Raw genomic sequence first — 25549 nt, 5'->3', positions numbered from 1 at the left:
TGTCCTGTGTACAGTGTGGTGAGGGATGTGTAGAATTTTTTTTGTTTTGAGACAGAGTCTTGCTCTTGTCCCCCAGGCTGGACTGCAGTGGTGCAATCTCGGCTCACTGCACCTCCGCTTCCTGGGTTCAAGTGATTCTCCTGCCTCAGCCTCCTGAGTAGCTGGGATTACAGGCGCCCGCCAGCACGCCTGGCTAATTTTTGTCTTTTTAGTATTTTTAATAGAGACAGGGTTTCAACATGTTGGGCAGGATGGTCTCCAACTCCTGACCTCAGGTGATCTGCCCGCCTCGGCATCCCAAAGTGCTGGGATTACAGGTGTGAGCACCGCGCCTGGCCTGTGTAGGAATTTCTAAAGTTTTACTGAAGCAACTGCCCCCATCTAAGTAGCGCCCAGACTGAAAGGGAACATGGCCGGGTTCCCAGAAGCCCCTCTGCCTGTCTGAGCCACTCCCAGCCTCCACGTGTAACCAATGTCTTGACTTCTAAGAGCGGACAAACTCTGTGTTGAATGAGACTGGCTGGCAGTGGCGAGGGCGGACGCCCCTTCCTGGTCACAGGAGGAAAACGCCCAGCAGCTCGCCATTGAGCAGGATGTCACCTGGTGGCTTTTCAGAAGCTCCCTCATCAGGTTCAGGTATTTTCCTTCTCCTAGTTTGTGAAGAGTTTTTGTTATAAAAGGGCTTTGGCATTTGCAAATGCTTTTTCTGTATCTATTGAAATAATATGATTTTTCTTCATTCTGTAAATATGGTGAATTACCAGTGGCTCACACTTGTAATCCCAGGACTTTGGGAGGCTGAGGCGGGTGAATCACTTGAGGTCGGGAGTTTGAGACCAGCCTGGCCAACATGGCGAAACCCCATCTCTACTAAAAATACAAAAATTGGCTGTGCATGGTGGCGCACACCTGTAATCCCAGCTGCTCAGGAGGCTGAGGCGGGAGAATCGCTTGAACCCCAGAGGCAAAGTCTGCAGTGAGTGGAGATTGCGCCACTGCACTCCAGCCTGGGTGACAGAGCGAGAGTCTGTCTTAAAATAAAGGTGAATTACATGGACTGATTTTTGAAAATGAAAGTAACCCTCTATTCCTGGCTTAAATGCTGCTTGATCATGACGTGTTGTCTTTTTGTGCATTAATTGGATTTAACTGGCTAATGGTTTGTTAAGGATTTTGTGTGTCTGCCCATCGGGAACACTGTTCTCTCGTTTTCTTGCACGGTTTGGATTTCAGGGTAGTGCTGGTCCCATAAAGGGAGTTAGGAATTGTTCCTCTCTGCTGTTTCGTCAGAGACTTATTTTGTTGCGTCTGGTTTTATTTTTTGCCTTCAACGTTTGAGAGAATTTACCAGTGAAACTTTTTGGGCCTGGTATTTGCTTTGCAGTTTTAAATTGAGAACTCAGAACTGTTCAGTCTGCTTTGGTGTTTGCGTCAGTCTTGGAAATTTGTGTCTTTTAAGGAAGTTATCCGTTTCGTCTGACCTGCTGGCTTCACTGGATTAAGCAGCCTGCAGCCTTCCATGCCGCCACACTGCCCAGCAGAGACCGCAGGCCTGAGCTGAGGTTTTGCTTCCTTCCTGATATTTACAATGCTGTTTTCTCTCTTCTTTCCTCGGGTCTTCTTTCAATCTGAAAACTCATGACCTTTGGTTTGGGGAAATTTGACTGTTAATTTCTTCCCTGAATATCTTCTTTTTGGAACTCCCATTAGACAGTTGGAATGTTTGAATTAATCCTCTAATTTACTTCCTCCTGCCTCCCTTCCTGTTCTTTTTTCTTTCATGGTGAATGGACAAGCACTGCAGTGTCAGCCTAAGCCAGGCACAGCAAGGACGACTCAGGGCTGCAGGGGAGGTAGCTGTGGGCCAAGTACAGCAAGTGGCCTGGAGAGCAAGGGCCTGGCTCCAGGGCTCCCGCAGGACTGACGGAGTCCTGGGCTGTGACTGCATGGCTGGTGGCCTTCCCTGCCCGGTCCTGCCCCTCACAGGCGGCTTCTCACCAGCGGGCCCTCAAGTGCCCTGCACACAGCTTCCTGTCTCAGGGTCTTCTCACAGCCACTGTCATAGCCCAAACGATGCTGGATGAGGAGCCTGACTTCAGAGAGATGCACAGAGCAGGAGCGAGCGGCCTGGTGTCCCTGAGCAGAGGGCAGCCCTGTCTGAGGAAAGCCAAGGGCTGAGGAGCATCGGGACTTCGGTTCCTGCAAACTCGGACCCTGAAACTCTCTAGCACTCTCTCAGCACCCGACACCTATCTTTTCTTCTCAAGGTAACTGTTTAATGAAAGCAGCAGCCGCTGCTGAGCGGCAGTGCTCCAGCTGTGTTGTGCAAACCCAGGCATGTGTGGTGCCCTGATGCTGCCCTGATGAAGCAAGCGTTCCTGTTGTCTGTGGAATCACAACAGACGAGCCAAAAATACCTTCAGTGCTCAGGAGAAGGCAAGTCAGGGTGGAGGCAGGGAGGGTGCGTCCAGAGAAGGAACAGAACAGAGACAAATGCTTGGTCTTAAATAATTTGCGGTAGGTGAGCTCTTCCTCCTCCTCCACCATGTGGGACATGCTGCCTCCCCTTCCCCTTCTGCCATGACTGTAAGTTTCCTGAGGCCTCCCCAGCCATGCTTCCTTACAGCCTGTGGAACTGCGAGCCAATTAAACCTCTTTTCTTTATAAATTACCTTCTCAGGTAGTTCCTTATGATAGCAACAGGAAGCAGTCAAATGCCCAGATAGACAGGGCTGGGTCCCCAGTGAAATCCCACCTTCAAGCCAAAACACAGCCTGAAACCGGCAGCCCGGAGTGAGAATTTCTATTCCTGTTTGCCCACTCTTTCTGACTGGTTCTTTCTGAATAATGCTTTTTAGCCAACCAAAGGTTACCTTTTCCAGCGCTACCTACAGCTTGCCCCTCCCCATTCTGTGCCCAAAAAAGCCCTGGACCCAGCCACACCCAACTCTAGGTGGTTGAGCACCCTTGCATCCCCTCTCCACTGAGAGCTATTTCATTGCTCAATAAAATTCTTCTCCACTCTCCTCACGCTTTGAATTGTCAGTGTAACCTCATTCTTCTTGGACATGGGACACGAACTTGGGAACCAATGAATGCAGGTATAAGCTATAACACAGGTAGGCTGAGCCAGTGCATAAGCCAAGCATCGCCCAGTTGGTTGAGTGGGTGGGTGCCTCTGTGGCAGGCCCGGGTTGGGGGCATTACCGGCCATGGAGGTCCCCTGCTGGCAAAGTGGCTGAGAAATATCCAGCATCATTTATAGCAATGTGAGACTGGACTAATACAGAAAATTGGTACTGGGAAGTGAGGAATTGCTGTTAAGACAGCTGAAAATGTGGAAGCAGCTTTGGAACTGAGTAACAGGCAGAGGTTGGAATGATTTGGAGAGCTCAGAAGAAGACAGGAAGATGAGGGAAAGTTTGGAACTTCCTAGAAACTTGTTAAATTGTTGTGACCAAAATGCTAATAGTGATACGGACAATGAAGTCCAGGCTGAGGTAGACTCAGATGGAGATGAGGAACTTATTGGGAACTGGAGCAAAGATCGCTTTTGTTAAGCATGAGCAAAGAGATGACCTAAAACTGGAACTTAGATTTAAAAGGGAAGCAGAGCATAAAAGTTCGAAAAATTTGCAGCCTGACCATGTGGTAGAAAAAAAACCCCCCAATTTTCTGGGGAGGAATTCAAGGCGGCTGCAAAAATGTGAGTAAGTAAAGAGGAGCCGAATGTTAACTGCCAAGACAATGAAGAAAATATCTCCAGGCATGTCAGAGACCTTCATGGAAGCCCCTCCCATCACAGGCCTAGAGGCCTTGGAGGGAAGAATGGTTCTGTGGGCCACTGCTCTGAGGGACACTGGCCCCTGCATCCCTATTGCTCTGGGGCTAAAAGGGCTCCAGATACAGCTCAGGCCACTGCTCCAGGGCAGTGAAGAAGAGAAAGATGGGGCTGGAGCCCCCACACAGAGTCCCCACCGGGGCCCTGGCTACTGCAGCTGTGAGAAGAGGGCCACTGTCCTCCAGACCCCAGAATGACCCACCGACAGCTTGCACCATGTGGGGCACCTAGAAAAGTTGCAGGCACACAACAGCAGCCCATGAAAGCAGCATGGTGGCTGTACCCTGCAGAGGCACAGGGGTGGATACCCATGGCCTTGGGAGCCACCTCCTTGCATCGGTGTAGCCTGGATGTGAGACATGGGTCTAAGGAGATTTTGGGGCTTTAAGATTTATTGGGCCGGATGGGGTTGCTCACGCCTGTAATTCCAGCATTTTGGGAATCTGAGGCAGGTGGATCACTTAAGGTCAGGAGTTCGAGAGCACCCTTGACAACATGGCAAAATCCTATCTCTACTAAAAAATACAAAAATTATCTGGGTGTGGTGGTGCATGCCTATAGTTCCAGCTACTTGGGGAGGCTGAGGTAGGAGAATTGCTTGCAGGCAGAGGCTATAGTAAGCTGATATCACGCCACTGGACTCCAGCCTGGGCATCAGAGCAAGACCCCGCATCAAAAAAAAAAAAAAAAAAACCAAAAAAGAAAAAAACAAAAAACGATTCGGTGACTGCCTTGCTAGGTTTTGGACCTGCCTGGGGCTCACAGTTCCTTTGTTTTGGCTGACGTCTCTCTTTTGGCACTGGTGTATTTACCCAATGCCTGCACTCCCACTGTATCTGGGAAGCAACTTGTCTTTGGTTTTACAGGCTCATAGGTGAAAAGAACTTGCCTTGTCTCAGACGAGACTTTGGACTGTGGACTTCTAAATTAATGCTGCAATGAGTTAAGACTTGGGGGACTGTTGGGAAGGTAGGATTGTATTTTGCAATGTAAAAAGGACATAAGATTTGGGAGGGGCCAGGGAAGATTTGGATTTGCGTCCCCACCCAAATCTCCTGTTGAATTGTGATCCCCACTGTTGGAAGAGGGACCTGGTGGGAGGTGACTGGATCACAGGGGTGGATTTTCCCCTTGCTGTTCTCGTGATAGTGAGTGAGTTCTCACAAGAACTGGGTATTTGAGAGTGCGTGGCCCCTCCCCTCTCCCTCACTCTGTGACCCCTCCCTCCCCCCTCGCTCTGTGGCCCCTCCCTCCCCCCTCACTCTGTGGCCCCTCCCTCCCCCCCGGTCTGTGGCCCCTCCCTCCCCCCTCGCTCTGTGGCCCCTCCTTCCCCCCTCGTTCTGTGGCTCCTCACTCCCTACTCGCTTGCCCTGTGGCCCCTCCCTCCTCCTTTGCTCACTCTGTGGACCCTCCCTTCTCCCTCGCTTATTCTCTCCTGCTCCAGCCATGTAGGATGTGCCTGCTTCCCCTTTGCCTTCCGCCATGACTGTAAGTTTCCTGAGGCTCCCCAGCCATGCTTCCCGTACAGCCTGTGGAACCATGAGCCAATTATACCACCTTTCTTTATAAATTAAAAAAAAAAAAAAAAGAATTTGCTGTAGGTGAAACTAAAAGCTTCCTTTCTGAGCTCAGCCTGGTTCTGTCCTGACGGCCTTTGACGAGGCCACAGCTTAGGTTCAGCCCTGGGTGTGACCACCAGCGCTGCTGGCAAAGGGGAAGGGTCTGTGGATCCCATGCATCAGAAACCACCAGGTGTGAGACAGGTGAGAGAAAGCCCTTGGGGAAAGGTTCTGGGTAAGGTAAAGGCAAAACAAAAAACGCAGGTGAGTTTACAGACTGGGTGGTGGCCGCTGTTGAGGAACGGGCCCTGCCCTGGGTGTGAGGGGAAAGTGAAATGAGTGAGGGGATGGTGCTGGGGTCTCCATGGAACTGACTGGAGGTGTGTGAGGCACCTTGAAGACCAACCCCCAGGGCAGGAGAGGGAGAGGCCGTGCAGGTGCCAGCGGAGAATGGGTGGGCCTTGCGGTTCTTCTGGGGCCCAGCACTGGCTTTGGGGCAGCGAGTGGACAGGCTGCCCGTGGCCTGGTGGGGAAGGGCCCAGTGTGTGCGGTCAGGTGGTGTCAACCCTGGATCTCAGCTCCATGCACCTCCTGCATGGGCCTGGCCTGGCTCATTCGGGATCTCTCCTGGGACTAGGACGGAACCCACCACAGGCCTCACAGGGCCCTGTCCCAGGAATGTGAGTTTCTGCCCCCTCGGAATGTTGCCACCAAGTCAAATCTGAGCACGGCTCCTGCCCCCTGCCCTCATCTCTGCCCCCTGTGTGTGGCCTTCAGGTCTCTAAGGACCCTCACTGCTGGTCTTTCTTGATCCCTCACCTCCACCTCTACGATGGACGATGCCAAGACCTAGGGTGGCCCTCACCCCCGGGCCCCAAGACCCCATGAGTACCCCCTGCCCACCCCGCCCAGCCCTACCTGGCCCACTCTTTGAGCTCCCTGTGGGACAGTGAATGTCCTTCTCGGAGGGTCACCACAGCAGTGACCCGCTGGCCCCATGTCATATCCGGAACTCCAATCACCGCCACATCTGTGGACAGAAGAACAGTTTGAGGACATGGGAATGCCTCAGTGACTCTCACAGGCCGGAGAGTGCCTGGACGCACAGGAAGCGCGCAGTCTGGCCCAGCCCTGGAGCCTGTCCTTGGGGAGGCCCCACTCCGATCACCCATCCTGGTGCTGGCTGGTCCTGTGGGGAGGGAGTAAGGATGGGCTCCCCACGGTGGATCTGGTGGCTGGGCACTCACAGGGGCTCTGCCTTCCCACCCCTTGGCTCTCTGCACTCTCCCTGCACAGGCATCATGCAGATGGGAGCTGCGCCCAGTCAGGCCTGGGAGCTCCAGTGGGCATGGGGTCAGTGGCTCCAACACTGAGCAGGCTGCACCCCCACTAGCCCCATGTGCCCTGGCCAGGGCAGGGAGCAGAGGTGAGTGTCACAGGGACTCCTGCAGGCAGCTGGGACAGCGTCGCCTCATCCGTGATCGTCTAAAACTCAAACATGGAAGGCAGCACCCGTCTCGCCTGGCTTCCCTGGCGCAAGTCCAGCCACACACCTGTGATGCTGGGGTGGGCCAGCAGGTGCCACTCCACCTCCAGGGCGCTGACCTTGTAGCCTCCAGTCTTGATGATGTCCACTGAGGTCCGGCCTCGTATCCAGTACTGGCCGTCCTTAAACACCACGGTGTCCCCTGAGGAAAGGGGGCTCTGGTTAACTGGACGTCCTTAAACACCACGGTGTCTTCTGAGGAAAGGGGGCTCTGGTTACTACCCTGTGGCAACTCCAATGCGGAAGCAGCTATGCCAGGTAAGCCCACATCCCTGGTGGTCGTGACGCGCATCCCAAGGTGGGACTGTGCCCATGAGGTGGGGTCCCATCCCCACGCTCAGCTGTATGCAGTTCCTCCAGGTCAGGTCAGCAGTGGGCCCAGAGCCTGCAAGGACCCAGAGGTGCCAGGAGCCCTGCTGGGCCCATGGTCTGCATTAGTAAGCCGGCTCAGGACCTGTTTCTGTCACAGTGATTGATAACCACTGGTCATGGTGGGACACATGGCCTTTTCTAAGCAACAAGCACAGGGTCTGATGCTTTGACCCTCCCTCAGGATGGATGCCAGGGTGTGCTGGGCCTCCTGGCTGTGCTGCTGCCGCTGCAAAGGCCCCAGACGGCACCCCTGGGACTGCAGCGCCCCTCACGCAGGTAGGCTCTCGGGGAGGCGCCAAGACCCACCAGGCCCTGTCCTGCCGTCTCTCAGGCCCACAAGAGAATCCAGACCAAATATTCATAAGACAAGTGAACCAGACACCTTACAACATCCACCACGGTGGAGTCCAGCAGTGACTATCTAGCCCCTCTGGATGGGAGAGGCGCCACTGGTGGCTGAGGACAGGGCCTTTCCTGGGTGCCTGGAACCTCCTGCTGGTGCCTGTCTTTTGCCCTCCGCACCTGACCATGCTGGTCCTAGAACAATGGCCGGGGCTGCCCCACACTTTCCTTCCTGGAGCCCTCCTGTGGGCACTGAGCTTCCCCCATTTCTTTCTTTCTCGAGTAGCTCAACACAGACACCACCAGCCACTGAGGGTGAGAAGTCCAGGAGAGCAGGCTGCAGCCTCAGAACCTGCACTCCCAGCCCGAAGATGTCTCATGACGAATGGGCCCATGGTGTGCATGCCCGCGAGTGTGTATGCAGGCATGGGTGTGTGTGCAGGCGTGGGTGTGTGCGCAGGCGCGGGTGTGTGCGCAGGCGCGGGTGTGTGTGCAGGCGCGGGTGTGTGTGCAGGTGCGGGTGTGTGTCCAGGCGCGGGTGTGTGTGCAGGCGCGGGTGTGTGTGCAGGCGTGGGTGTGTGCGCAGGCGCGGGTGTGTGCGCAGGCGCGGGTGTGTGTGCAGGCGCGGGTGTGTGTCCAGGCGCGGGTGTGTGTACAGGCGCGGGTGTGTGTGCAGGCGCGGGTGTGTGTGCAGGCGTGGGTGTCTCTGCAGGCGCGGGTGTGTGTACAGGCGTGGGTGTGTGTGCAGGTGCGGGTGTGTGTGCAGGCGTGGGTGTGTGTGCAGGCGTGGGTGTCTCTGCAGGCGTGGGTGTGTGTGCAGGCATGGGTGTGTGTGCAGGCGTGGGTGTGTGCGCAGGCGTGGGTGTGTGCGCAGGCGCGGGTGTGTGTGCAGGCGTGGGTGTGTGTGCAGGCGTGGGTGTCTTTGCAGGCGCGGGTGTGTGCAGGTGTGGGTGTGTGCGCAGGCGTGTGTGTGTGCGCAGGCGTGTGTGTGTGCGCAGGCGTGGGTGTGTGCAGGCGTGTGTGTGTGTGCAGGCGTGGGTGTGTGCAGGCGTGGGTGTGTGTGCAGGCGCGGGTGTGTGCAGGCGTGGGTGTGTGTGCAGGCGCGGGTGTGTGCAGGCGCGGGTGTGTGCAGGCGTGTGTGTGTGTGCAGGCGCGGGTGTGTGCAGGCGCGGGTGTGTGTGCAGGCGCGGGTGTGTGCAGGCGTGGGTGTGTGTGCAGGCGTGGGTGTGTGCAGGTGTGGGTGTGTGTGCAGGCGCGGGTGTGTGTGCAGGCGTGGGTGTGTGCAGGCGCGGGTGTGTGCAGGCGCGGGTGTGTGCGCAGGCGTGGGTTGTGCAGGCGTGTGTGTGTGTGCAGGCGCGGGTGTGTGCAGGCGCGGGTGTGTGCAGGCGCGGGTGTGTGTGCAGGCGCGGGTGTGTGTGCAGGCGCGGGTGTGTGTGCAGGCGTGGGTGTCTCTGCAGGCGCGGGGGTGTGTGCAGGCGTGGGTGTGTCTGCAGGCGTGGGTGTGTCTGCAGGCGTGGGCGTGTCTGCAGGCGTGGGTGTCTCTGCAGGCGTGGGCGTGTCTGCAGGTGTGGGTGTGTTTGCAGGCATGGGTGTGTATCCCCAGGGGTCGAAGCCCTGGTGCTGAGATATCCCAGGAGTGGTGGCAGTCAGCATCTGCCCATCCTTTCTGGCTCAGGGCTGTTTCTGGCACAGTCAGGCCCCGAGACCCTGCTGCAGGCCTTGTTCAGGGGTCACTCCCTGCCTGGGCCTGGCTGCCTCTGCCCTGAGATGCTTCTCCTGAAGCCAGTGCTCAGGAAGGACTGGTGGGGGCAGCTTGCGGAGTTGTCCATTCCCTGGGCGCCAGGCCCCAGATCCCCGCTTCTCAGTGAAGCCCTGCCTGGCCTCCAATCCCAGGGTCGTCACAGGCCCCAGCCTGCCCGCTGTGCTGCATGCAGGGTTTCCACTGAGCCATGCGGAGGGAAGAACCCCAAGGGTCAGCGTGCAGCATGGTGCCATTCTCAGGGCCCCAGGCTTCTGTGCTGGAGAAAGTGGCAGCTACACCTGTCGGAAAAAGGCTGTGTCTGAGACTCCCCCAGCAGCACTGGGCGGAGCCAATCAGTGCAGGACTGAGACCTGTCTCTCTGTGACAGATACCTGTCTCGGGGAGGATTCTGAAAGGTGCTTTTGTGCTCAGAACGCATGTGTGGCATGCGGGGACCCTCAGTGCTCAGAGCGCGTGCTTGGCGTGCGGGGACCCTCAGTGGATGGTGGCAGTCGTGTGTCCGTCCCACCCCGGGCATCAGAGGGTGGTGCTGCTGTCAGCCCAGCCAGCACCCCCAGCTCCACCCTCCAGCCCGGAATCCCCATCCTCACTGCTGCCTGGAGCTCCTTCTGGGTGTAGGGAGACTTCCCACCGCCCACAGAAGAAAGCCCAAGTCACACGTGCGTCTCTTGGGCCCGGCCGCCTTTGCCCGGATGCCTTGGCCTGGACGTTCCTGGCAATCCTCCTTGCAAAGGCCCCCTCTAGGCCGGGGCCCTTCAGGGTCCCTCCTGCTGCACACACAGGGCCCCTCTGCCCTGGTGCCCCTGGTCCACCTCCCCTGGCCAGTGTCTTGTCCGCAAGGCCTGGGCACCGCCACCCAAAGGGGCTGCCCCGCTGCTTCCCTCTTAGCCCTGAGCTTGCCCTTTGGAACGTGTCAGGCTTTGTTCGAGTTTCTCCCAGTGCGGAGCAACCTCAGCTCCGAGGGTCACACCTCCCTGCCCATTCCCAGACTGTCCAGCGCCCGCCTCACCCGCCTTGCTGTGCCTTTGCCAAGGGGAAGAGTGGCTGGTTTTGTTCTTCCAGTCTGGGACGCTGCTATCAAGGGCTCAGGGGCATCGGAGCCAGGGTTTAAACAAAGTCTCAGTCAAGCAAGAGTGGGTCGGACACCGCGGGAGGAGGTCCTGCGGCAGCGAGGGCGACTCAGAAGGTTCAGAGGCTCCAGGGCAACTCGCAATCATTGTGAAATGCACGTCAAACAAGTTAAATAACCTTTACTTTTTATAACAACCTATTTATCAAAATGCATTGATTCTGGAATTGGAGTTGGCTGCCAATGGGCTGTGTATCTCCTCGGCCTGATGTGTGCATTAAAGGAGTTTTGTTCTGACAGATACAATGTAGCAATCAATAAACTCCTATTACCTGGATTTATGAGCTGCTTTGAATTCGGTGCTATTTCATGTCTCTGCCTTCCACTGTAATTGAAAATAAATCTCCCAATACTCAAGATTTGAATTCTCTGGAAGTGTGGGTGGAGAGAGGTGCTGCAGTCCCCAGTCCCCCAGCGAGACCTTGTCTGTGGGCCTTGGAGGAAGCACTCCCGGCCGGGGGGGTGGCCTGACCAGCACGCAAGATAAGAACAACGCCTGTTCTGCTGTGCAGATCCGGTTCCTGAGCCTGGATCTGGAGTGACACCAGCCCCCAAAGCCCGATCCCAGGAAACAGGGTGAAGAGAGGCCCAGAACTAGTCTGTCGGACTTTTGCTCCCAAATGGCACTGATGCCAGCAACAGAATGTGAAGCTTGGCCCCTGGTCATTGAGGAAAGCGCCGAGGGAAGCCCAAGCCCCTGCCCTGAGACCTCTGCCCCCGAGTCCCTGGCCTCCAAGCCTGGAACAGGTGCCCCTGTGTGTGTAGAGAGAGGCAGCTGGAACAGGTGCTCGTGTGTGTAGAGAGAGAGGCAGCTGGAACAGGTGCTCGTGTGTGTAGAGGGAGAGGCAGCTGGAACAGGTGCTCGTGTGTGCAGAGAGAGAGGCAGCTGGAACAGGTGCCCCTGTGTGTGTAGAGAGAAGCAGCTGGAACAGGTGCTCGTGTGTGCAGAGAGAGAAGCAGCTGGAACAGGTGCTCGTGTGTGTAGAGAGAGAGGCAGCTGGAACAGGTGCCCCGTGTGTGTAGAGAGAGAGGCAGCTGGAACAGGTGCCCCGTGTGTGTAGAGAGAGAGGCAGCTGGAACAGGTGCCCCGTGTGTGTAGAGAGAGAGGCAGCTGGAACAGGTGCCCCGTGTGTGTAGAGAGAGAGGCAGCTGGAACAGGTGCTCGTGTGTGTAGAGAGAGGCAGCTGGAACAGGTGCTCGTGTGTGTAGAGAGAGGCAGCTGGAACAGGTGCTCGTGTGTGCAGAGAGAGAGGCAGCTGGAACAGGTGCTCGTGTGTGTAGAGAGAGAGGCAGCTGGAACAGGTGCCCGTGTGTGTGTAGAGAGAGGCAGCTGGAACAGGTGCTCGTGTGTGTAGAGAGAGAAGCAGCTGGAACAGGTGCTCGTGTGTGTAGAGAGAGAGGCAGCTGGAACAGGTGCTCGTGTGTGCAGAGAGAGAGGCAGCTGGAACAGGTGCTCGTGTGTGTAGAGAGAGAGGCAGCTGGAACAGGTGCTCGTGTGTGCAGAGAGAGAGGCAGCTGGAACAGGTGCTCGTGTGTGTAGAGAGAGGCAGCTGGAACAGGTGCTCGTGTGTGTAGAGAGAGGCAGCTGGAACAGGTGCTCGTGTGTGTAGAGAGAGGCAGCTGGAACAGGTGCTCGTGTGTGTAGAGAGAGAAGCAGCTGGAACAGGTGCTCGTGTGTGTAGAGAGAGAGGCAGCTGGAACAGGTGCTCCATGTGTGTGCAGAGGCAGCTGGAAACCAAGTTACATGAAAGGTACCACCAGTTGGTTGCCCCTGGGCACCCGGCTAGGGGAGGTGGCTGCAGGGAGGACAGACTGAGGCTCAGAGGGGCAGCAGGGCAGGCGGCCTCCATCGCGGCCAGGCAGAGGCCACCGCCCAGCAGGAGGGAAGGTGCTGGAAGCTCAGGTGGCTGTGGACACTGGAGGCTTCTGCACCTGGACCCCAGTGCCAGCCAGGTCTCCTCTGGGCCAAGCGTGGGAGAGGCTTCTTGAAGGCAGAGGGAGTCCCAGAGATGGCCTGAGACCCAGCTCCCTGACCTGGGCTCAGCGCTCACCCGGCGGCTCCCTGACCTTGGTCAGTCCTCACCTGGTGACTCCTCGACCTGGGCTCAGGGGTCTGGGGACAGAGGAGACCCTGTACATTAAAAAGAGGTGGTCATGGCTGGGCGCAGTGGCTCACGCCTGTAATTCCGGCACTTTGGCAGGCCGAGGTGGGGAGATCACGAGATCAGGAGATTGAGACCATCTGGCCAACATGGTGAAACCCCGTCTTTACTAAAAATACAAAAATTAGCCAGGCATGGTGGCGGGTGCCTGTAATCCAAACTACTCTTGGGAGGCTGAAGCAGGAGAATTGCTTGAACCTGGGAGGCAGAGGTTGCAGTGAGCCGAGATGGCGCCACCGCACTCCAGCCTGGCAACAGAGCGAGACTCTGTCTCAAAAAAAAGAAAAGAGGGAGTCACCAAGTGCCAGGATTCAGCACGGCTGGGGCACCAGCAAATCTGAAGGCCAGAAAATGGCACAGAACTGACTTCTAACCCAGAACCTATACCCAGCCAAACCAGCAACCACGGCTGAGGGCAGAACGAAGTCACCGAGAGACACGCGGGTCTCCGAGTATTGACCCTGCACACCCCGCCTCACGAAGCCCCAGGGAAAGCAGTCCCCAAAGCTGGGGGCGGAAGTGAGAAGAGGAGGATGCTGTGGGCTGGGAGCGGAAGTCCTCACTCGCCAGGAGGGAAGGGGTGGTGGTGACGGGGAAGGAGGCGCCGTGGGGAGACCAGCCCAGCCCACCAGGAATTGGCAGCAGAAGACCAAGAAAACCAAGACTTTCCTGACTCTGGAAAACAAACAAAGAGGAAAAATCTCAGTGTCTCCTGGGCTCAGTTCTCATCGGCGACTCCATGGTCTCAACAGTGCAGATGCTGTAGGGCCTGAGCCGGGCCACGCCCGAGGAGGGGCCTCCTCTGCGGGAGTCAAGTCACAGCAGTAAAAAGGAGTCCAGAGGTGGCGGCGCTGGCAGCCCTCAGGATGCAGAGACTGCACAGAAGCAGCAGCTGGTGAGTCTGGGGAAGGGGCACGGCTGTGGTTCTTCCCAAACTGCTAAAACCATTTGGGTCTTTAAGCCACGGGTGTGTAACTTTGGCTTTAAAAAAAAACGTCAAAACACTCACCCTCTGCCCAGAGTCCGCGTGTGTTTCTAGGGAACCCAGGCTAAGATACATCTGAAGGCCATGCCCGTCTCGTGGGCCTGGTGGCCCTGCAGGCTGCACTGAAGGGCATCTTGCAGGAGGGCTGGGGCCACCCCTCCTCAGCATGGCCCGTCAGTCAGCTTGGCACCTGCAGGCAGCAAAACAGGGTCCCTCTCAGGAGCTGTCGCGTGGATGGATGGCTCTGAGAAGGGAAGAGGGGGCTTCACAGCACAGCCGGCCGAGTGCGGGAGGCCCAGCGAGGTCCCTCTGCTGGATGGAAGGGGCTGGGGCGGGCATGGCCATTTCGGCACCTGTCATCCCCACAATCGGCTCTGACCTTGGTCGGCACCCTTGGCGCAGGGGCTGGCACCAGCCAGACGAGCCTTGGTTGGGTCTTGGGGCCCCACCAGGATGCCTGTGTTCCTTCCCTTGCCCCACAGAGGTGCCCAGTGTCCTGTGAAGGCAGGATGGCCAGGAGAGAGTTTTAGTCCATGAGACAAAGGCCCTAGGGCTTCTGAGAAGGTCCCTCCTCTGGACGAGGGGACAGCTGCAGGAACAGCCCAGGTGTCCCCATCTGACTTCAAATGTGCCATCAGGCCTGGGGGCTCAGCGTCCACCTCGTGCCCACAGTGGGAGGCTGTGGGAGGCTGCTAGGCCGTGGGCCAGGACCATGGCACTGCCAGTCCCCACGTGGCCTCCACAGTGCCTGCCGGGGAGCTCTGGCTCCACAGGGGAAACCGTGGTGGCTGGGGCTGCTGTCCCTCTGATTTTCTGCTTCTTGAGGCCAATGAGTCCCAACTAAATCACAAGGTCTCTTTAACCCTTTGCCACTGGCCCAGATGTAAGCACCCAACGGCTGAGACACAGAAGGTTCTGGGGATGCCCAGGGACGCATGGAGCCCCAGCCGGGCCCTGGAAGCAGTGGGCCCTTGCTGCTGCCCCTAACATGCTTCAGACAGGGTGACAACTAGGCTAGTGCCCAGCGGTGGTGCCTGTGACCACGTGGAGGGCCCAGGTGACTGGGCTGATGCTCAACCTTGGGGGATGGGGCCACTCGGGCCCAGCTCTCTTCTCCCTCCCTAAGCAGGACTTCTCAGTCTGGGGGTTCTCCAGCCACTCGCCTCTCCCCATCCTTCCCTGTGAGCTCCTGGTGGTCCTCCCGGGACCTGGGGCTCTTCCCCTCAATTCTTCCCCGCAAGCTCCTGGTGGTCCTCCCCGAGATCCCTGGCTCTTCTCTAAGGAGCTCCTTCAACAGGTTTCCTCTCCCGGCTGGAGCCTAAGACCCCATTCACCCCTGCAGGGACTCCGGCCTGCCCCACCGCCCCTCTCCTGATCCCCAGATACCCCCAGGAGGGGCTGCTGCTGCTCCCGCACCTGCCCAGCAGAGCTGCCCACCTCCGTGTCACCTTCTACTCGCCCAGGCGGCAAATGTGCCTACGTGTCTTTGAGCGAGGGCACGTGGAGTCAGAGCATCTGGAGAGATCATTTTGGTTGTCAGAGCGGTTACTTGAGACAGACCTTTGACATCTCCTGGAGCAGCGGCAGAGACCCCTGGCCTCGCAAACCCCCTGTGTGATCTTGAGGCACAAGCAGGCTGTAGGCACGGAGGCAGGTCAGGGGGCAGGAGCGGCCGGCATCAAAGCTGGCAACCTCTCCTCTCATCCTGACCTGGAGGAGACTGCTGAGGAGCTGTAGGCCGGCCTCGGCCATCCTGGCCATCCTCGGCTGTGTCCAGCCATCCCCGGCCATTCCCTGTGCCCGCCAGCTTATGCCAGAATCTGTGTGGCAGGAGGGGCTGGCCAGGGAAAGGGTTAAGTTTAATTTCTCCTGATTTCTATTTAATATCATGCTCTCCCGGCAGGGGCGGCAGCTGTGAGCTGATTGCAGGCTCTCATTATGCAGGCGGCATCGCTAATGGCCTGTGACAAAGGCATGCGGCTTCCAGGCCTTACCCCCGAGAGCCAATTAAACACACATACTCCCTTCCTGTTTGCAGCACGTTACAATGAAATTAAACTGAATTTCAAAATCATTTTCTCCTAAAGACATCTCTTTACAATAATTAATGCATGCAATTCCGCCCCGGCTGAAATACGCATCGGCACTGGTGACTACGAGTGTTTCCGCACTCACAGCCCCACATCTCACACGGCTGCCCTCCCACGGCTCAGGGAGCCCCGCGACTCGCAAAATCCACAGGGCTGTGGTTCCTGTGCTTTCAAAGAAAAAACACCTTCAGCTTTTTATCTGAATTTAAAAATAAAAGAACTGATCAGGAGCGGTAGCTCACACCTGTAATCCCAGCACTTTGGGAGGCTGAGGCGGGTGGATCACCTGAGGTCAGGAGTTTGAGACCAGCCTGGCCAACATGGTGAAACCCATCTGTACTAAAAATACAAAAATTAGCTGGCTTGGTGGCGGGTGCCTGTAATCCCAGCTACTTGGGAGGCTGAGGCAGGAGAATCACTTAAACCCGGGAGGCGGAGGTTGCAGTGAGCCGAGATCGCACCACTGCGCTCCAGCCTGGGCGACAGAGCAAGACTCCATCTCAAAAATAAATAAATAAATACATACACAAATAAGGAAATAAAAGAACTGCAGCATGAGTCAGGTTGGGGTCGGGGCATTCAGAGGGTGCTGGAGGGAGGCTCCGAGCAGGACCCGCTCTAGTCAGGTTCCTGTAATTCTGCACTTGAAGGGAAGTCATGGACAGGCTTGTTCCCGCAGCTCAGTGTGCACTAATGGGGATGTATAAAAAAGATAAACTGGGAGTGTTTGATGTGCTGACCATGTCCTGTCGCAGAGAGGCTTCTAGGGCCCCAGCCCTGGGTCCTCTGCTGATGTCCGGCCCATGGAGGTGCCTCCCAGGATGCCTTGGGAAGCCTGTGAGACGCTGCGTGGGGCACTGGCCTCTGCTCTAGGAGCTCATGGAACCTTCGCTTTGCAAACGTGCGGAATGACCACACACCTAGCACACCCGCCTCACAGCAGCACATGCTCCAGGGCCTCTGGGACCCACAGGATCAGGCCATGAGGCGGCGAGGCTGCGGGCCAACATGGCCCCTTCCAGCACCCCTCAAGGAGCCCGTCCCGCCTGCACGCTGCATCCCCCAGCTCTGCTCCCTGTGGAAAGGCATGGGGCAGACGTGTTTCTGATTTCGGGTCAACAGATTCTGATGCGTGATAATGGGCCTCTCTTTTTGGAAAATATTACTTAAAGGTTATTATAAAATAATGATGTTCAGCATAAAATATAGACAGGCCAAAAAAAAGAAAAGAAAAGAAAAGAAAAACCACCACAATCTCACTGCCTAGGGGTCAGGAGCAGCGCGCACATCTTCAGGATAAACACACCACAGTGAGTACATGCAGCCACACCCACCGGGGTCCCACTCTCCAAACGCCCACCCACGCGGTCCGCTCTCCGAACGTCCACCCACGCGCGTCCACTATCCAAATATCCATCCACATACGTCCACCATCCAAATGTCCATCTGAGAGGACCAGCTGGATTTCCTGGGCCAACTAAGAATGCCTAAGCCAAGCTGGGAAGGTGACCGCGTCCGCCTTTAAGCATGGGGCTTGCTCACACCGACCAGTCAGGTAGTAAAGAGAGCTCACTAAAATGCTAATTAGGCTAAAACAGGAGGTAAAGAAATAGCCAATCATCTATCGCCTGAGAGCGCAGTGGGAGGGACAATGGTCGGGATATAAACCCAGGCATTGGAGCCCAAACGGCTACCCTCTTTGGGTCCCCTCCGTTGGTATGGGAGCTCTGTTTTCACTCCATTAAATCTTGCAACTGCGCTCTCTTCTGGTCCGTGTTTATTATGGCTCGAGCTGAGCTTTCGCTTGCCATCCACCACTGCTGCCGGCCGCCGTCACAGACCCGCCGCTGACTTCTATCCCTCCGGATCCGGCAGGGTGTCCGCTGTGCTCCTGATCCAGCGAGGCGCCCATTGCCGCTCCTGATCGGGCTAAAGGCTCGCCACTGTTCCTGCACGGCTAAGTGCCCAGGTTCGTCCTAATCGAGCTGAACACTAGTCACTGGGTTCCACAGTTCTCTTCCATGACCCACAGCTTCTAATAGAGCTATGACACTCACCGCATGGCCCAAGATTCCATTCCTTGGAATCCGTGAGGCCAAGAACCCCAGGTCAGAGAACACGAGGCTTGCCACCATCTTGGAAGCGGCCCGCCACCATCATGGGAGCTCTGGGAGCAAGGACCCCTTAGTAACACATCCACATACGTCCACTATCCAAATGTCCATCCACATATGTCCACTATCCAGATGTCCATCAACATATGCCCACTATCCAAATGTCCAAATATCCACCGTCCAAATATGCCCCATGGGGCGGGACGCGGGATCCTGGGACCAAGCCAGCTTCTCACAAAGGAGGGGCCAGGCAGCAGCGGCTCAGGGCAGGCTCAGGGAGAGCAGGAGGGTGGCAGTGGTAGCTGCCAGTAGGCTCCAGGGGTGCTGCCGTCTCTCCTGACCGCCACAGGCTTCCTGGGCCACCTCAGTCAGGCAGGCAGGTTCCCGCTCACCCACAGGCCTGTTCTGGCAGGCAGAGAAAATGTGCTGATTTGTGGAACAGTAAACGAACAGCCATACTGCAAACCAACCACACTGTGGCCACTGACTTCTGACCCCGGGGGGGAGAAGGATGTGGAGGGCACAAGTGTGGCTGAGCATGGGCGTGGTGAGGTCTCTGGGTGCAGGGTGCAGGGTGCAGGGGTGCACCTCGGAGGTGGAGGGTGCCCCAGCCCACGAGGGGCAGCAGGGGCCACCAGGACAGGCTGCGTGGGGCCCAGTGTCTGTGGTCAGGGTACGTGCGTGCCAGAGCGGCTGTCGTGCTGAGGACAGCGTGGAAGCCTTGTCACGGGGCACCGGGGCCCCTGGCACTCAGGGACAGCGCCAAGGAGCCTGCTCTAGAGGCCGGTGGGGAGGCTGGGTGCTCAGGAGGCAGCACCGTAACAGCAGCCCCCAGCCCCACCCCACCCCATCTTCCGCCTTTGGCTGAAAATTCTGGGAATTCCCAGTCTCGGTGTCACTCAACCTGGGCAGCGAGTTGAGTTCTTGCCTGTTCCCCTCGGGGTCTTCTCCACTCCCACGGGGCTGGGTCCTACCTGTCTTAAACCAGCCATCCAGGGTGAATGCACTTTTAGTTTCTTCTGGTTTATTCCAGTACTCTCGAAACACAGACGGTCCCCTCACCAGCAGCTCCCCCTCCTTCTCTTCAAGCCCTGGGGTCACCTGTGGAGGATGAAGAAGATGGAGGTCAGAGCCGGGCACACCCTCTTGGGATTGGCCCTTTCACTTTGTGGGCCGCTTCCAGCCCACCCAGGGCCGCGTGCTTTCTGAAACTGAGCACTTTGTTGGAATGTTTGGAAAAGGCAGGTTTCGGCAGGTGGAAGCCAACCATGCTGAGCTAAGCGTTCCCACTGTCCTCTGCGGGCCCTGGTGCCCCGGCCGGGAGCTGGGTGTCCCCGCTGTCCTCTGTGGGCCCTGGTGCCCTGGCCGGGAGCTGGGTGTCCCCGCTGTCCTTTGTGGGCCCTGGTGCCCTGGCCAGGAGCTGGGTGTCCTTTCATTCCTCCCAGAACAGCCACAGAAGCAGGTGCTCCTACCCCATCCTCTAGACTCAAGCATAACCGGCCCAGGCCTCAGCACTCAGGGCCTGAGCTGGATCCAGGCAGCCTGTCCACATCTAAAACCTGTGCCCAAATCCCACCTTCGGGGTGTTTCTCAAACCAGGGAACACAGCAGCGGGCATCTGTCCACACCTCGCCTGCAGGGGCTGTGGCAGCTCGGAGCCGGCTGTGCCCTCCACAGGGCTGAGTGACCAATCACAAGAGGGAAGACTCCGTGGGAAGGGAAGGTGGGACCCGAGGGTGGGGGCTTCCTGGAGGCCCATTACGCACGCGGGCACTGCCGTGGCCCCAGGAAGCACAGCCTCACCGTTCTTCTACTGTGACCGTGGAGAGGGCGGGAGGGAGGCTGGGTTATGTGAGCCTGGGCTGGGGGTCCCAGCAGCACCAGGAGCAGATGGCGTGAGCACGTGGGAGGCCCCGGACATGGCGGGTCTGTGAAGACACCGGCCGAGCCCTCGGCTCATAGGTCAGGAGGGTCTGGGGAGGGCAGAGAAGGAGCAGGGGCTTCAGGTGAGCAGCTGCCAGCTCCACGACCCTCACCCTTCTCAACTGTGAAAGTGGGCAGTGCCCTCTGCAGGGCTGTGAAAGTGTCTGGCTGTGACCCAGGAGGTCAAGGGATGTGTACAGAGTCTCACCGAGGCTCATCACCTGCCATCTGGAATGGACTTCAAAAAACCAGGGGCCAGGGAAGTAGACAGCGAAAGAGGAGAACCTATTTATCTGACGTGGAGAAAGGACGCTGACACGTCCTGGGGCCAACACTGCCCCACGGCAGACTCCGCCCAGTGCGTCGTCCTGCTGCCAACCTGCCAGCCTGGGCTCCTCCAGGAGGGGCTGACGCCACCCACAGGGGTGGAACATCTGCCCCCCATGGTGACAGGGCTGTCCGCACAGTGCCCGGCCTAACTCCTGCTGCTCAGAGCCTTGCGTTTGTTTTTTCAAATGAAACCACGGACTTTGTCTGATTCGGTAAATGTTTTCACTGCTGTCCTTTATCTGCTCCACTGCCATGGTCAGACTGGCCACTGGTCAGTATGCTTGTGGGACATGTACAGACAGCAAGGCAAAGGCCCTAAAAATAAAATGACATTGAGACCAATCCCAGGGAAAGAAGGTCAGACTTTGCAGAGTTAAGCCAACTAGGTTACAGTAAAACAAACACTTCAACATCTTTATAGAATGTCAACAAGACCAAGAATCTCATCCCTAACATTAAAAATGTCCAGGGTTAGGCTGGGCGCGGTGGCTCAAGCCTGTAATCCCAGCACTTTGGGAGGCCGAGGCGGGTGGATCACGAGGTCAGGAGATCGAGACCATCCTGGCTAACATGGTGAAACCCCGTCTCTACTAAAAATACAAAAAACTAGCCGGGCATGGTGGCGGGCGCCTGTAGTCCCAGCTACTCGGAGGCTGAGGCAGGAGAATGGCGTGAACCTGGGAGGCGGAGCTTGCAGTGAGCCGAGATCGCGCCACTGCACTCCAGCCTGGGTGACACAGCGCGAGACTCCATCTCAAAAAAAAAAAAAAAAAAAAAAATGTCCAGGGTACAATACAAAGTTACTCAACACAGGAAAAAACGAGAAAAATAGCAACTCATACAGAAAAAGAATACGACAGCACTGAGATGACATAGTTATTGGAATTATCTGAAAAAGACTTTAAAGCACTATTATAAAAATGCTCCAAAACATAAGGGCACACTTTGGAAGGCTGAGGCGGGCAGACTGCTCGAGCTTGGAAGGCTGAGGAGGGCAGACTGCTTGAGCTCAGGTGTTTGAGAACAGCCTGGGCAACATGGCAAAACCCTGTCTCTACAAAAAAGACAAAAATTAGCAAGGTGTGGTGGTGCGTGCCTGTAGTCCCAGCTACTTGGGAGGCGGAGGTGGGAGGATCACTTGAAGTGGAGGTTGCAGTGAGCTGAGACTGCAGCACTGCACTCCAGCCTGGCTGACAGAGTGAGACCCTGTCTCAAAAATAAATGAATAAATAATAAAAAATTAAAAAAAGAACAAATAAAAAAGAAAGGGCAAACACTTGGAAATAAATGGAAAAACAGAAAGTCTCAACAAAGAAATAACAGATATAAAGCAGAATCAAACGAAAATTTTAAAAGTGAAAAATACAGAAAAAAAAATGTCACGGATTGGCTCAAGAGCAGAAGGACGATGAAGAAATGAATCTGACAACTTGAAGAAAGAGCAACAGAAATGACCCAAAATCTGAACAGAAAGAAAAATAGCCAGGAAAAGTAAACACAAAACACACAAAGGGCTAACAACGTTCATGTTACTGCAGTGACAGAAGAAAAGACTTAGGTGCAGAAAGACGTTTGATAAAATTTGGCTAAAAACTCAAAATTTGGTGAAAACATAAGCCTATAAATTAAAGAAGCTGAGAGAATCACAGACAAGACAAACCAAAAGATGTCCAAGCCCAGACATATCATAATCCAATCACTGACACACAGAGAGGAACAAGGGTTCCCACGACCACTGATTTCTCCACGGAAACAATGGAGGCCAGAAAGAAGTGGAGTTGTATTATTATTATTATTATTATTATTATTATTATTTTTGAGACAGAGTCACACTCTGTCATCCAGGCTGGAGTGCAATGGCATGACCTCGGCTCACTGCAAGCTCCACCTCCCAGGTTAAAACAATTCTCCTGCCTCAGCCTCCCAAGTAGCTGGGATTACAGGTGTGCACCACCACGCCTGGCTAATTTTTGTATTAGTAGAGATGGGATTTCCCTATATGGGCCAGGCTGGTCTCAAATTCTATTTGTTTTTTTTTTTTTTGAGACAGAGTCTTGCTCTGTCGCCCAGGCTGGAGTGCAGTGGTGCAATCTTGGCTCACTGCAAGCTCCGCCTCCCAGGTTCATGCCATTCTCCTGCCTCAGCCTCCCCAGTAGCTGGGACTACAGATGCCCACCACCAGGTCCGGCTAATTTTTTGTATTTTTTTTTCAGTAGAGACGGGGTTTCACCGTGGTCTCGATCTCCTGACCTCATGATCTGCCCGCCTTGGCCTCCCAAAGTGCAGAGATTACAGGCATGAGCCACCGTGCCCAGCTCAAATTCTTGACCTCAGATGATCCACCCCTCTTGGCCTCCCAAAGTGCTGGGATTCCAGGCATGAGCCACCACATCCAGGCAAGAATCATATTTTTAAAGTGCTAAAAGAAAATAATTGTCAACCCAGAATTCCTAATCCAATGAAAATATCCTTCAGGAAGGAAAATAAAATAAAGACATTCTTAGATGAAGAAAAATAAGATAATTTGTTGCAATCAGATCTGATCTAAAATAATTCCTGTAGAATGTCCTTCAGACAGAAAGAAACTGGTATCAGAAGGAGACTTGGTACACTGGGAATACAGGAAAAGGAACAGAAGCGGCCAACAGTTGGATGAATGAAGTTGAGTTCCTTTCTTCTGAAGTTCTCTAAAATATTTTTGACTGTTGAAAGCAAAAATTACCATTTTGTCTAATGGAGTTGACAACAAATACAGGTATTACGCTAACCACGCCCTAACGGCAGAGGGTAAGGAACCGACATGGAGGCAGGGATGTGGCTCTACATTCTTCTGGAAGTGTTGAAATGTTGACTCTAAGGAGACTGTAAAAAGGAAGTATGTACATTGTAGTCTCTGGAACTATTACTGAAAAAACTATGCAAAGACATTTACACTAAAAAACTTGAGACAAATTAAAATGGAATACGAAAAAATAACCTCAAAGAAGGCAGTAAAGTTAAGCAATAAAACCCTCAAGGAACAAGAGTAAACAAATAGTAAAATGGTAGACTTAAATTCAAGCATATCAATAATTACATTAAATGTAAATGGTCTAAACATACCAATTACAAAGCTTGTCAGGCTGGAGTAAACACACATAATCCAACTGCATGCTGTCCATAAGAAACTTCCCTCAAATACAATCATACATGCAAACGCCAATCAAAAGAAATTAAAATAGCTATATTAATATCAAACTAAACTTAAGAGCAAAGAGTATTACCAGAGCATTAAATGTTAATAAGAGTCAATTCACCAATAAGACACAATCATTATAAATGTGAATGTACTAAACAACAGACTTTCAAAATATATGAAGCAAAAACTGAAAGTGGAAACAGGCAGTTATAGATGGAAAATTCAATCCCTTCTTTAGTAACAGAACAAGTGGTGAGAAAACCAGCAAGGATATAGAAGAACTGAACACCAAGATCAAACATCTTCACCTAATTTACAGAACAGACATTTACTAAAACAAGCAGGACACACACTCTCGCTCGGTCACCCAGGCTGGAGTGCAGTGGCACAATCCAGAGCTCACTGCAGCCTCAAACTCCCAGGTTCAGGTGATCCTCCCACCTCGGCCTCCTGAGTAGCTGGGACAAAAGGCATGTAACACCATGCCCAGCTAATTTTTTTTTTTTAACTTTTTGTAGAGATGGGGTCTCACTATGTTGCTCAGGCTGGGCTCAAACTCCTGGGCAGTGATTCTCCTGCCTTGGCCTCCCAAAGTGTTGGGGTTACAGGTATGAGCCATGGCGCCTGGGCAGAATATATACTCTTTTCAAGTACACCAGAACATTCTTGAAAAGAAACCACATTGTGGGCCATAAAACACAACTTAACAAATTTAAAAGAATTGACATATACCAAGCATGTCTTTTGACTGCAATGGACTTAAACTAGAAGTCAATAATAGAAAGATAATGGAAAAATATCCAAATATTTCAAAAATATATGCTGTACTTCTAAATAATCTGCAAGCCAAAGAGGAAGTCTTTTTTTTTTTTTTTTTGAGACGGGGTCTCGCTCTGTCGCCCAGGCTGGAGTGCAGTGGCTGGATCTCAGCTCACTACAAGCTCTGCCTCCCGGGTTTACGCCATTCTCCTGCCTCAGCCTCCCGAGTAGCTGGGACTACAGGCGCCGGCCACCTCGCCCGGCTGGTTTTTTGTACTTTTTAGTAGAGACGGGGTTTCACCGGGTTAGCCAGGATGGTCTCGACCTCCTGACCTCGTGATCCGCCCGTCTCGGCCTCCCAAAGTGCTGGGATTACAGGCTTGCAAAGAGGAAGTCTTAAGGAACATTAAAAATATCCTGAACTAAATGAAAATAAAAATATATCAAAATTTAGGCCGGGTGTGGTGGCTCACGCCTGTAATCCCAGCACTTTGGGAAGCCGAGGCGGGCAGAACACTTGAGGTCAGGAGTTCGAGATCAACCTGACCAACATGGTGAAACCCCGTCTCTACTAAAAACAAAAAATTAGCTGGGCATGGTGGTGCATACCTGTACTCCCAGCTACTCGGGAGGCTGAGGCAGGAGAATTGGTTGAACCTGGGAGGTGGAGGTTGCAGTGAGCCAAGATCGTGCCATTGCACTCCAGCCTGGGCAACAAGAGTGAAACTCTGTCTCAAAACAACAACTACATATATATATACACACATATAAAAACTTGGGGATGCAGCTAAAGCAATGCTTAAGGGCAACGTATATCATTAAATGTACACCTTATAAAGAGGAAAGGTCTCAAATCAATAATCTAAAGCCTTACCTTAAGCAACTAGAAAAAGAGAAAAGCCAGAGGCAAGTAGAAGAAAACAAGAACAAAATTGGTGAAATTAAAAACAGAAAAATAAAGAAAAATCAATGTATCCAAAAGTGACTTCTTTGAAAAAAGAGCCATAAAACAGATAAACCTCCAACAAGGATAACAAAGAAAAAAGAAACAGAAGACACCAATGACCAACATGAGGAACGGGGCCATTTATAACCCAGGCCCTGAAACCACGAAAAGGTTAAGATGGGAATTCCCTTATTAACCTTTTAATGGTTTCATGGCCTGAAGGGAAACTCTACACAAAGAAATTTAACAGATTAAATGAACCAATTCCTCAAACATTCTATGTACCAAAAGTCACCCAAGATGCAACAGATAACCTGAACAGTCCTATAAGCACTGAAGAAATTGAATTCATAGTTCTTTTTCTTTCAAAAAAGAAATATTGGTAGGGCACAGTGGCTCACACCTGTAATCCCTGAACTTTGGGAGGTGAGGAGGGAGAGTCACTTGAGGCCAGGAGTTCAAGATCAGCCTGGGCAATACAGCGAGACCCCAACTCTACAAAAATTAAAAA

General features: G+C 54.4%; 1 protein-coding gene across 9 annotated transcripts in view; it reads right to left on the bottom strand.

Annotated features, from left to right (window-relative positions):
• LOC105488855 (acyl-CoA synthetase family member 3) overlaps positions 1-25549 on the bottom strand; it is a 71456-nt gene that overhangs the window by 9679 nt on the left and 36228 nt on the right. For 6 of the 9 annotated variants that reach the window (XM_024795065.2, XM_011753327.3, XM_024795061.2 and 3 more), the window contains exons 7-9: positions 18877-19003; positions 6954-7088; positions 6319-6430 (exon numbers count right to left, since the gene is read on the bottom strand). In XM_024795065.2, coding sequence (XP_024650833.1) covers positions 6319-6430; positions 6954-7088; positions 18877-19003 — 374 coding nt within the window. Of the gene's footprint in view, positions 1-1998; positions 2158-6318; positions 6431-6953; positions 7089-13728; positions 13889-18876; positions 19004-25549 lie in introns of those variants that run through there. The other 3 variants (XM_011753325.3, XM_011753324.3, XM_024795064.2) reach the window with 2 other exon arrangements.

The sequence above is a fragment of the Macaca nemestrina genome, chromosome 18, assembly GCF_043159975.1.
Source record: "Macaca nemestrina isolate mMacNem1 chromosome 18, mMacNem.hap1, whole genome shotgun sequence".
Lineage (NCBI taxonomy): Eukaryota > Metazoa > Chordata > Mammalia > Primates > Cercopithecidae > Macaca > Macaca nemestrina.
The sequence above is the reverse complement of the archived record's forward strand: the minus strand, read 5'-3'. Positions and strand labels throughout refer to the sequence as shown.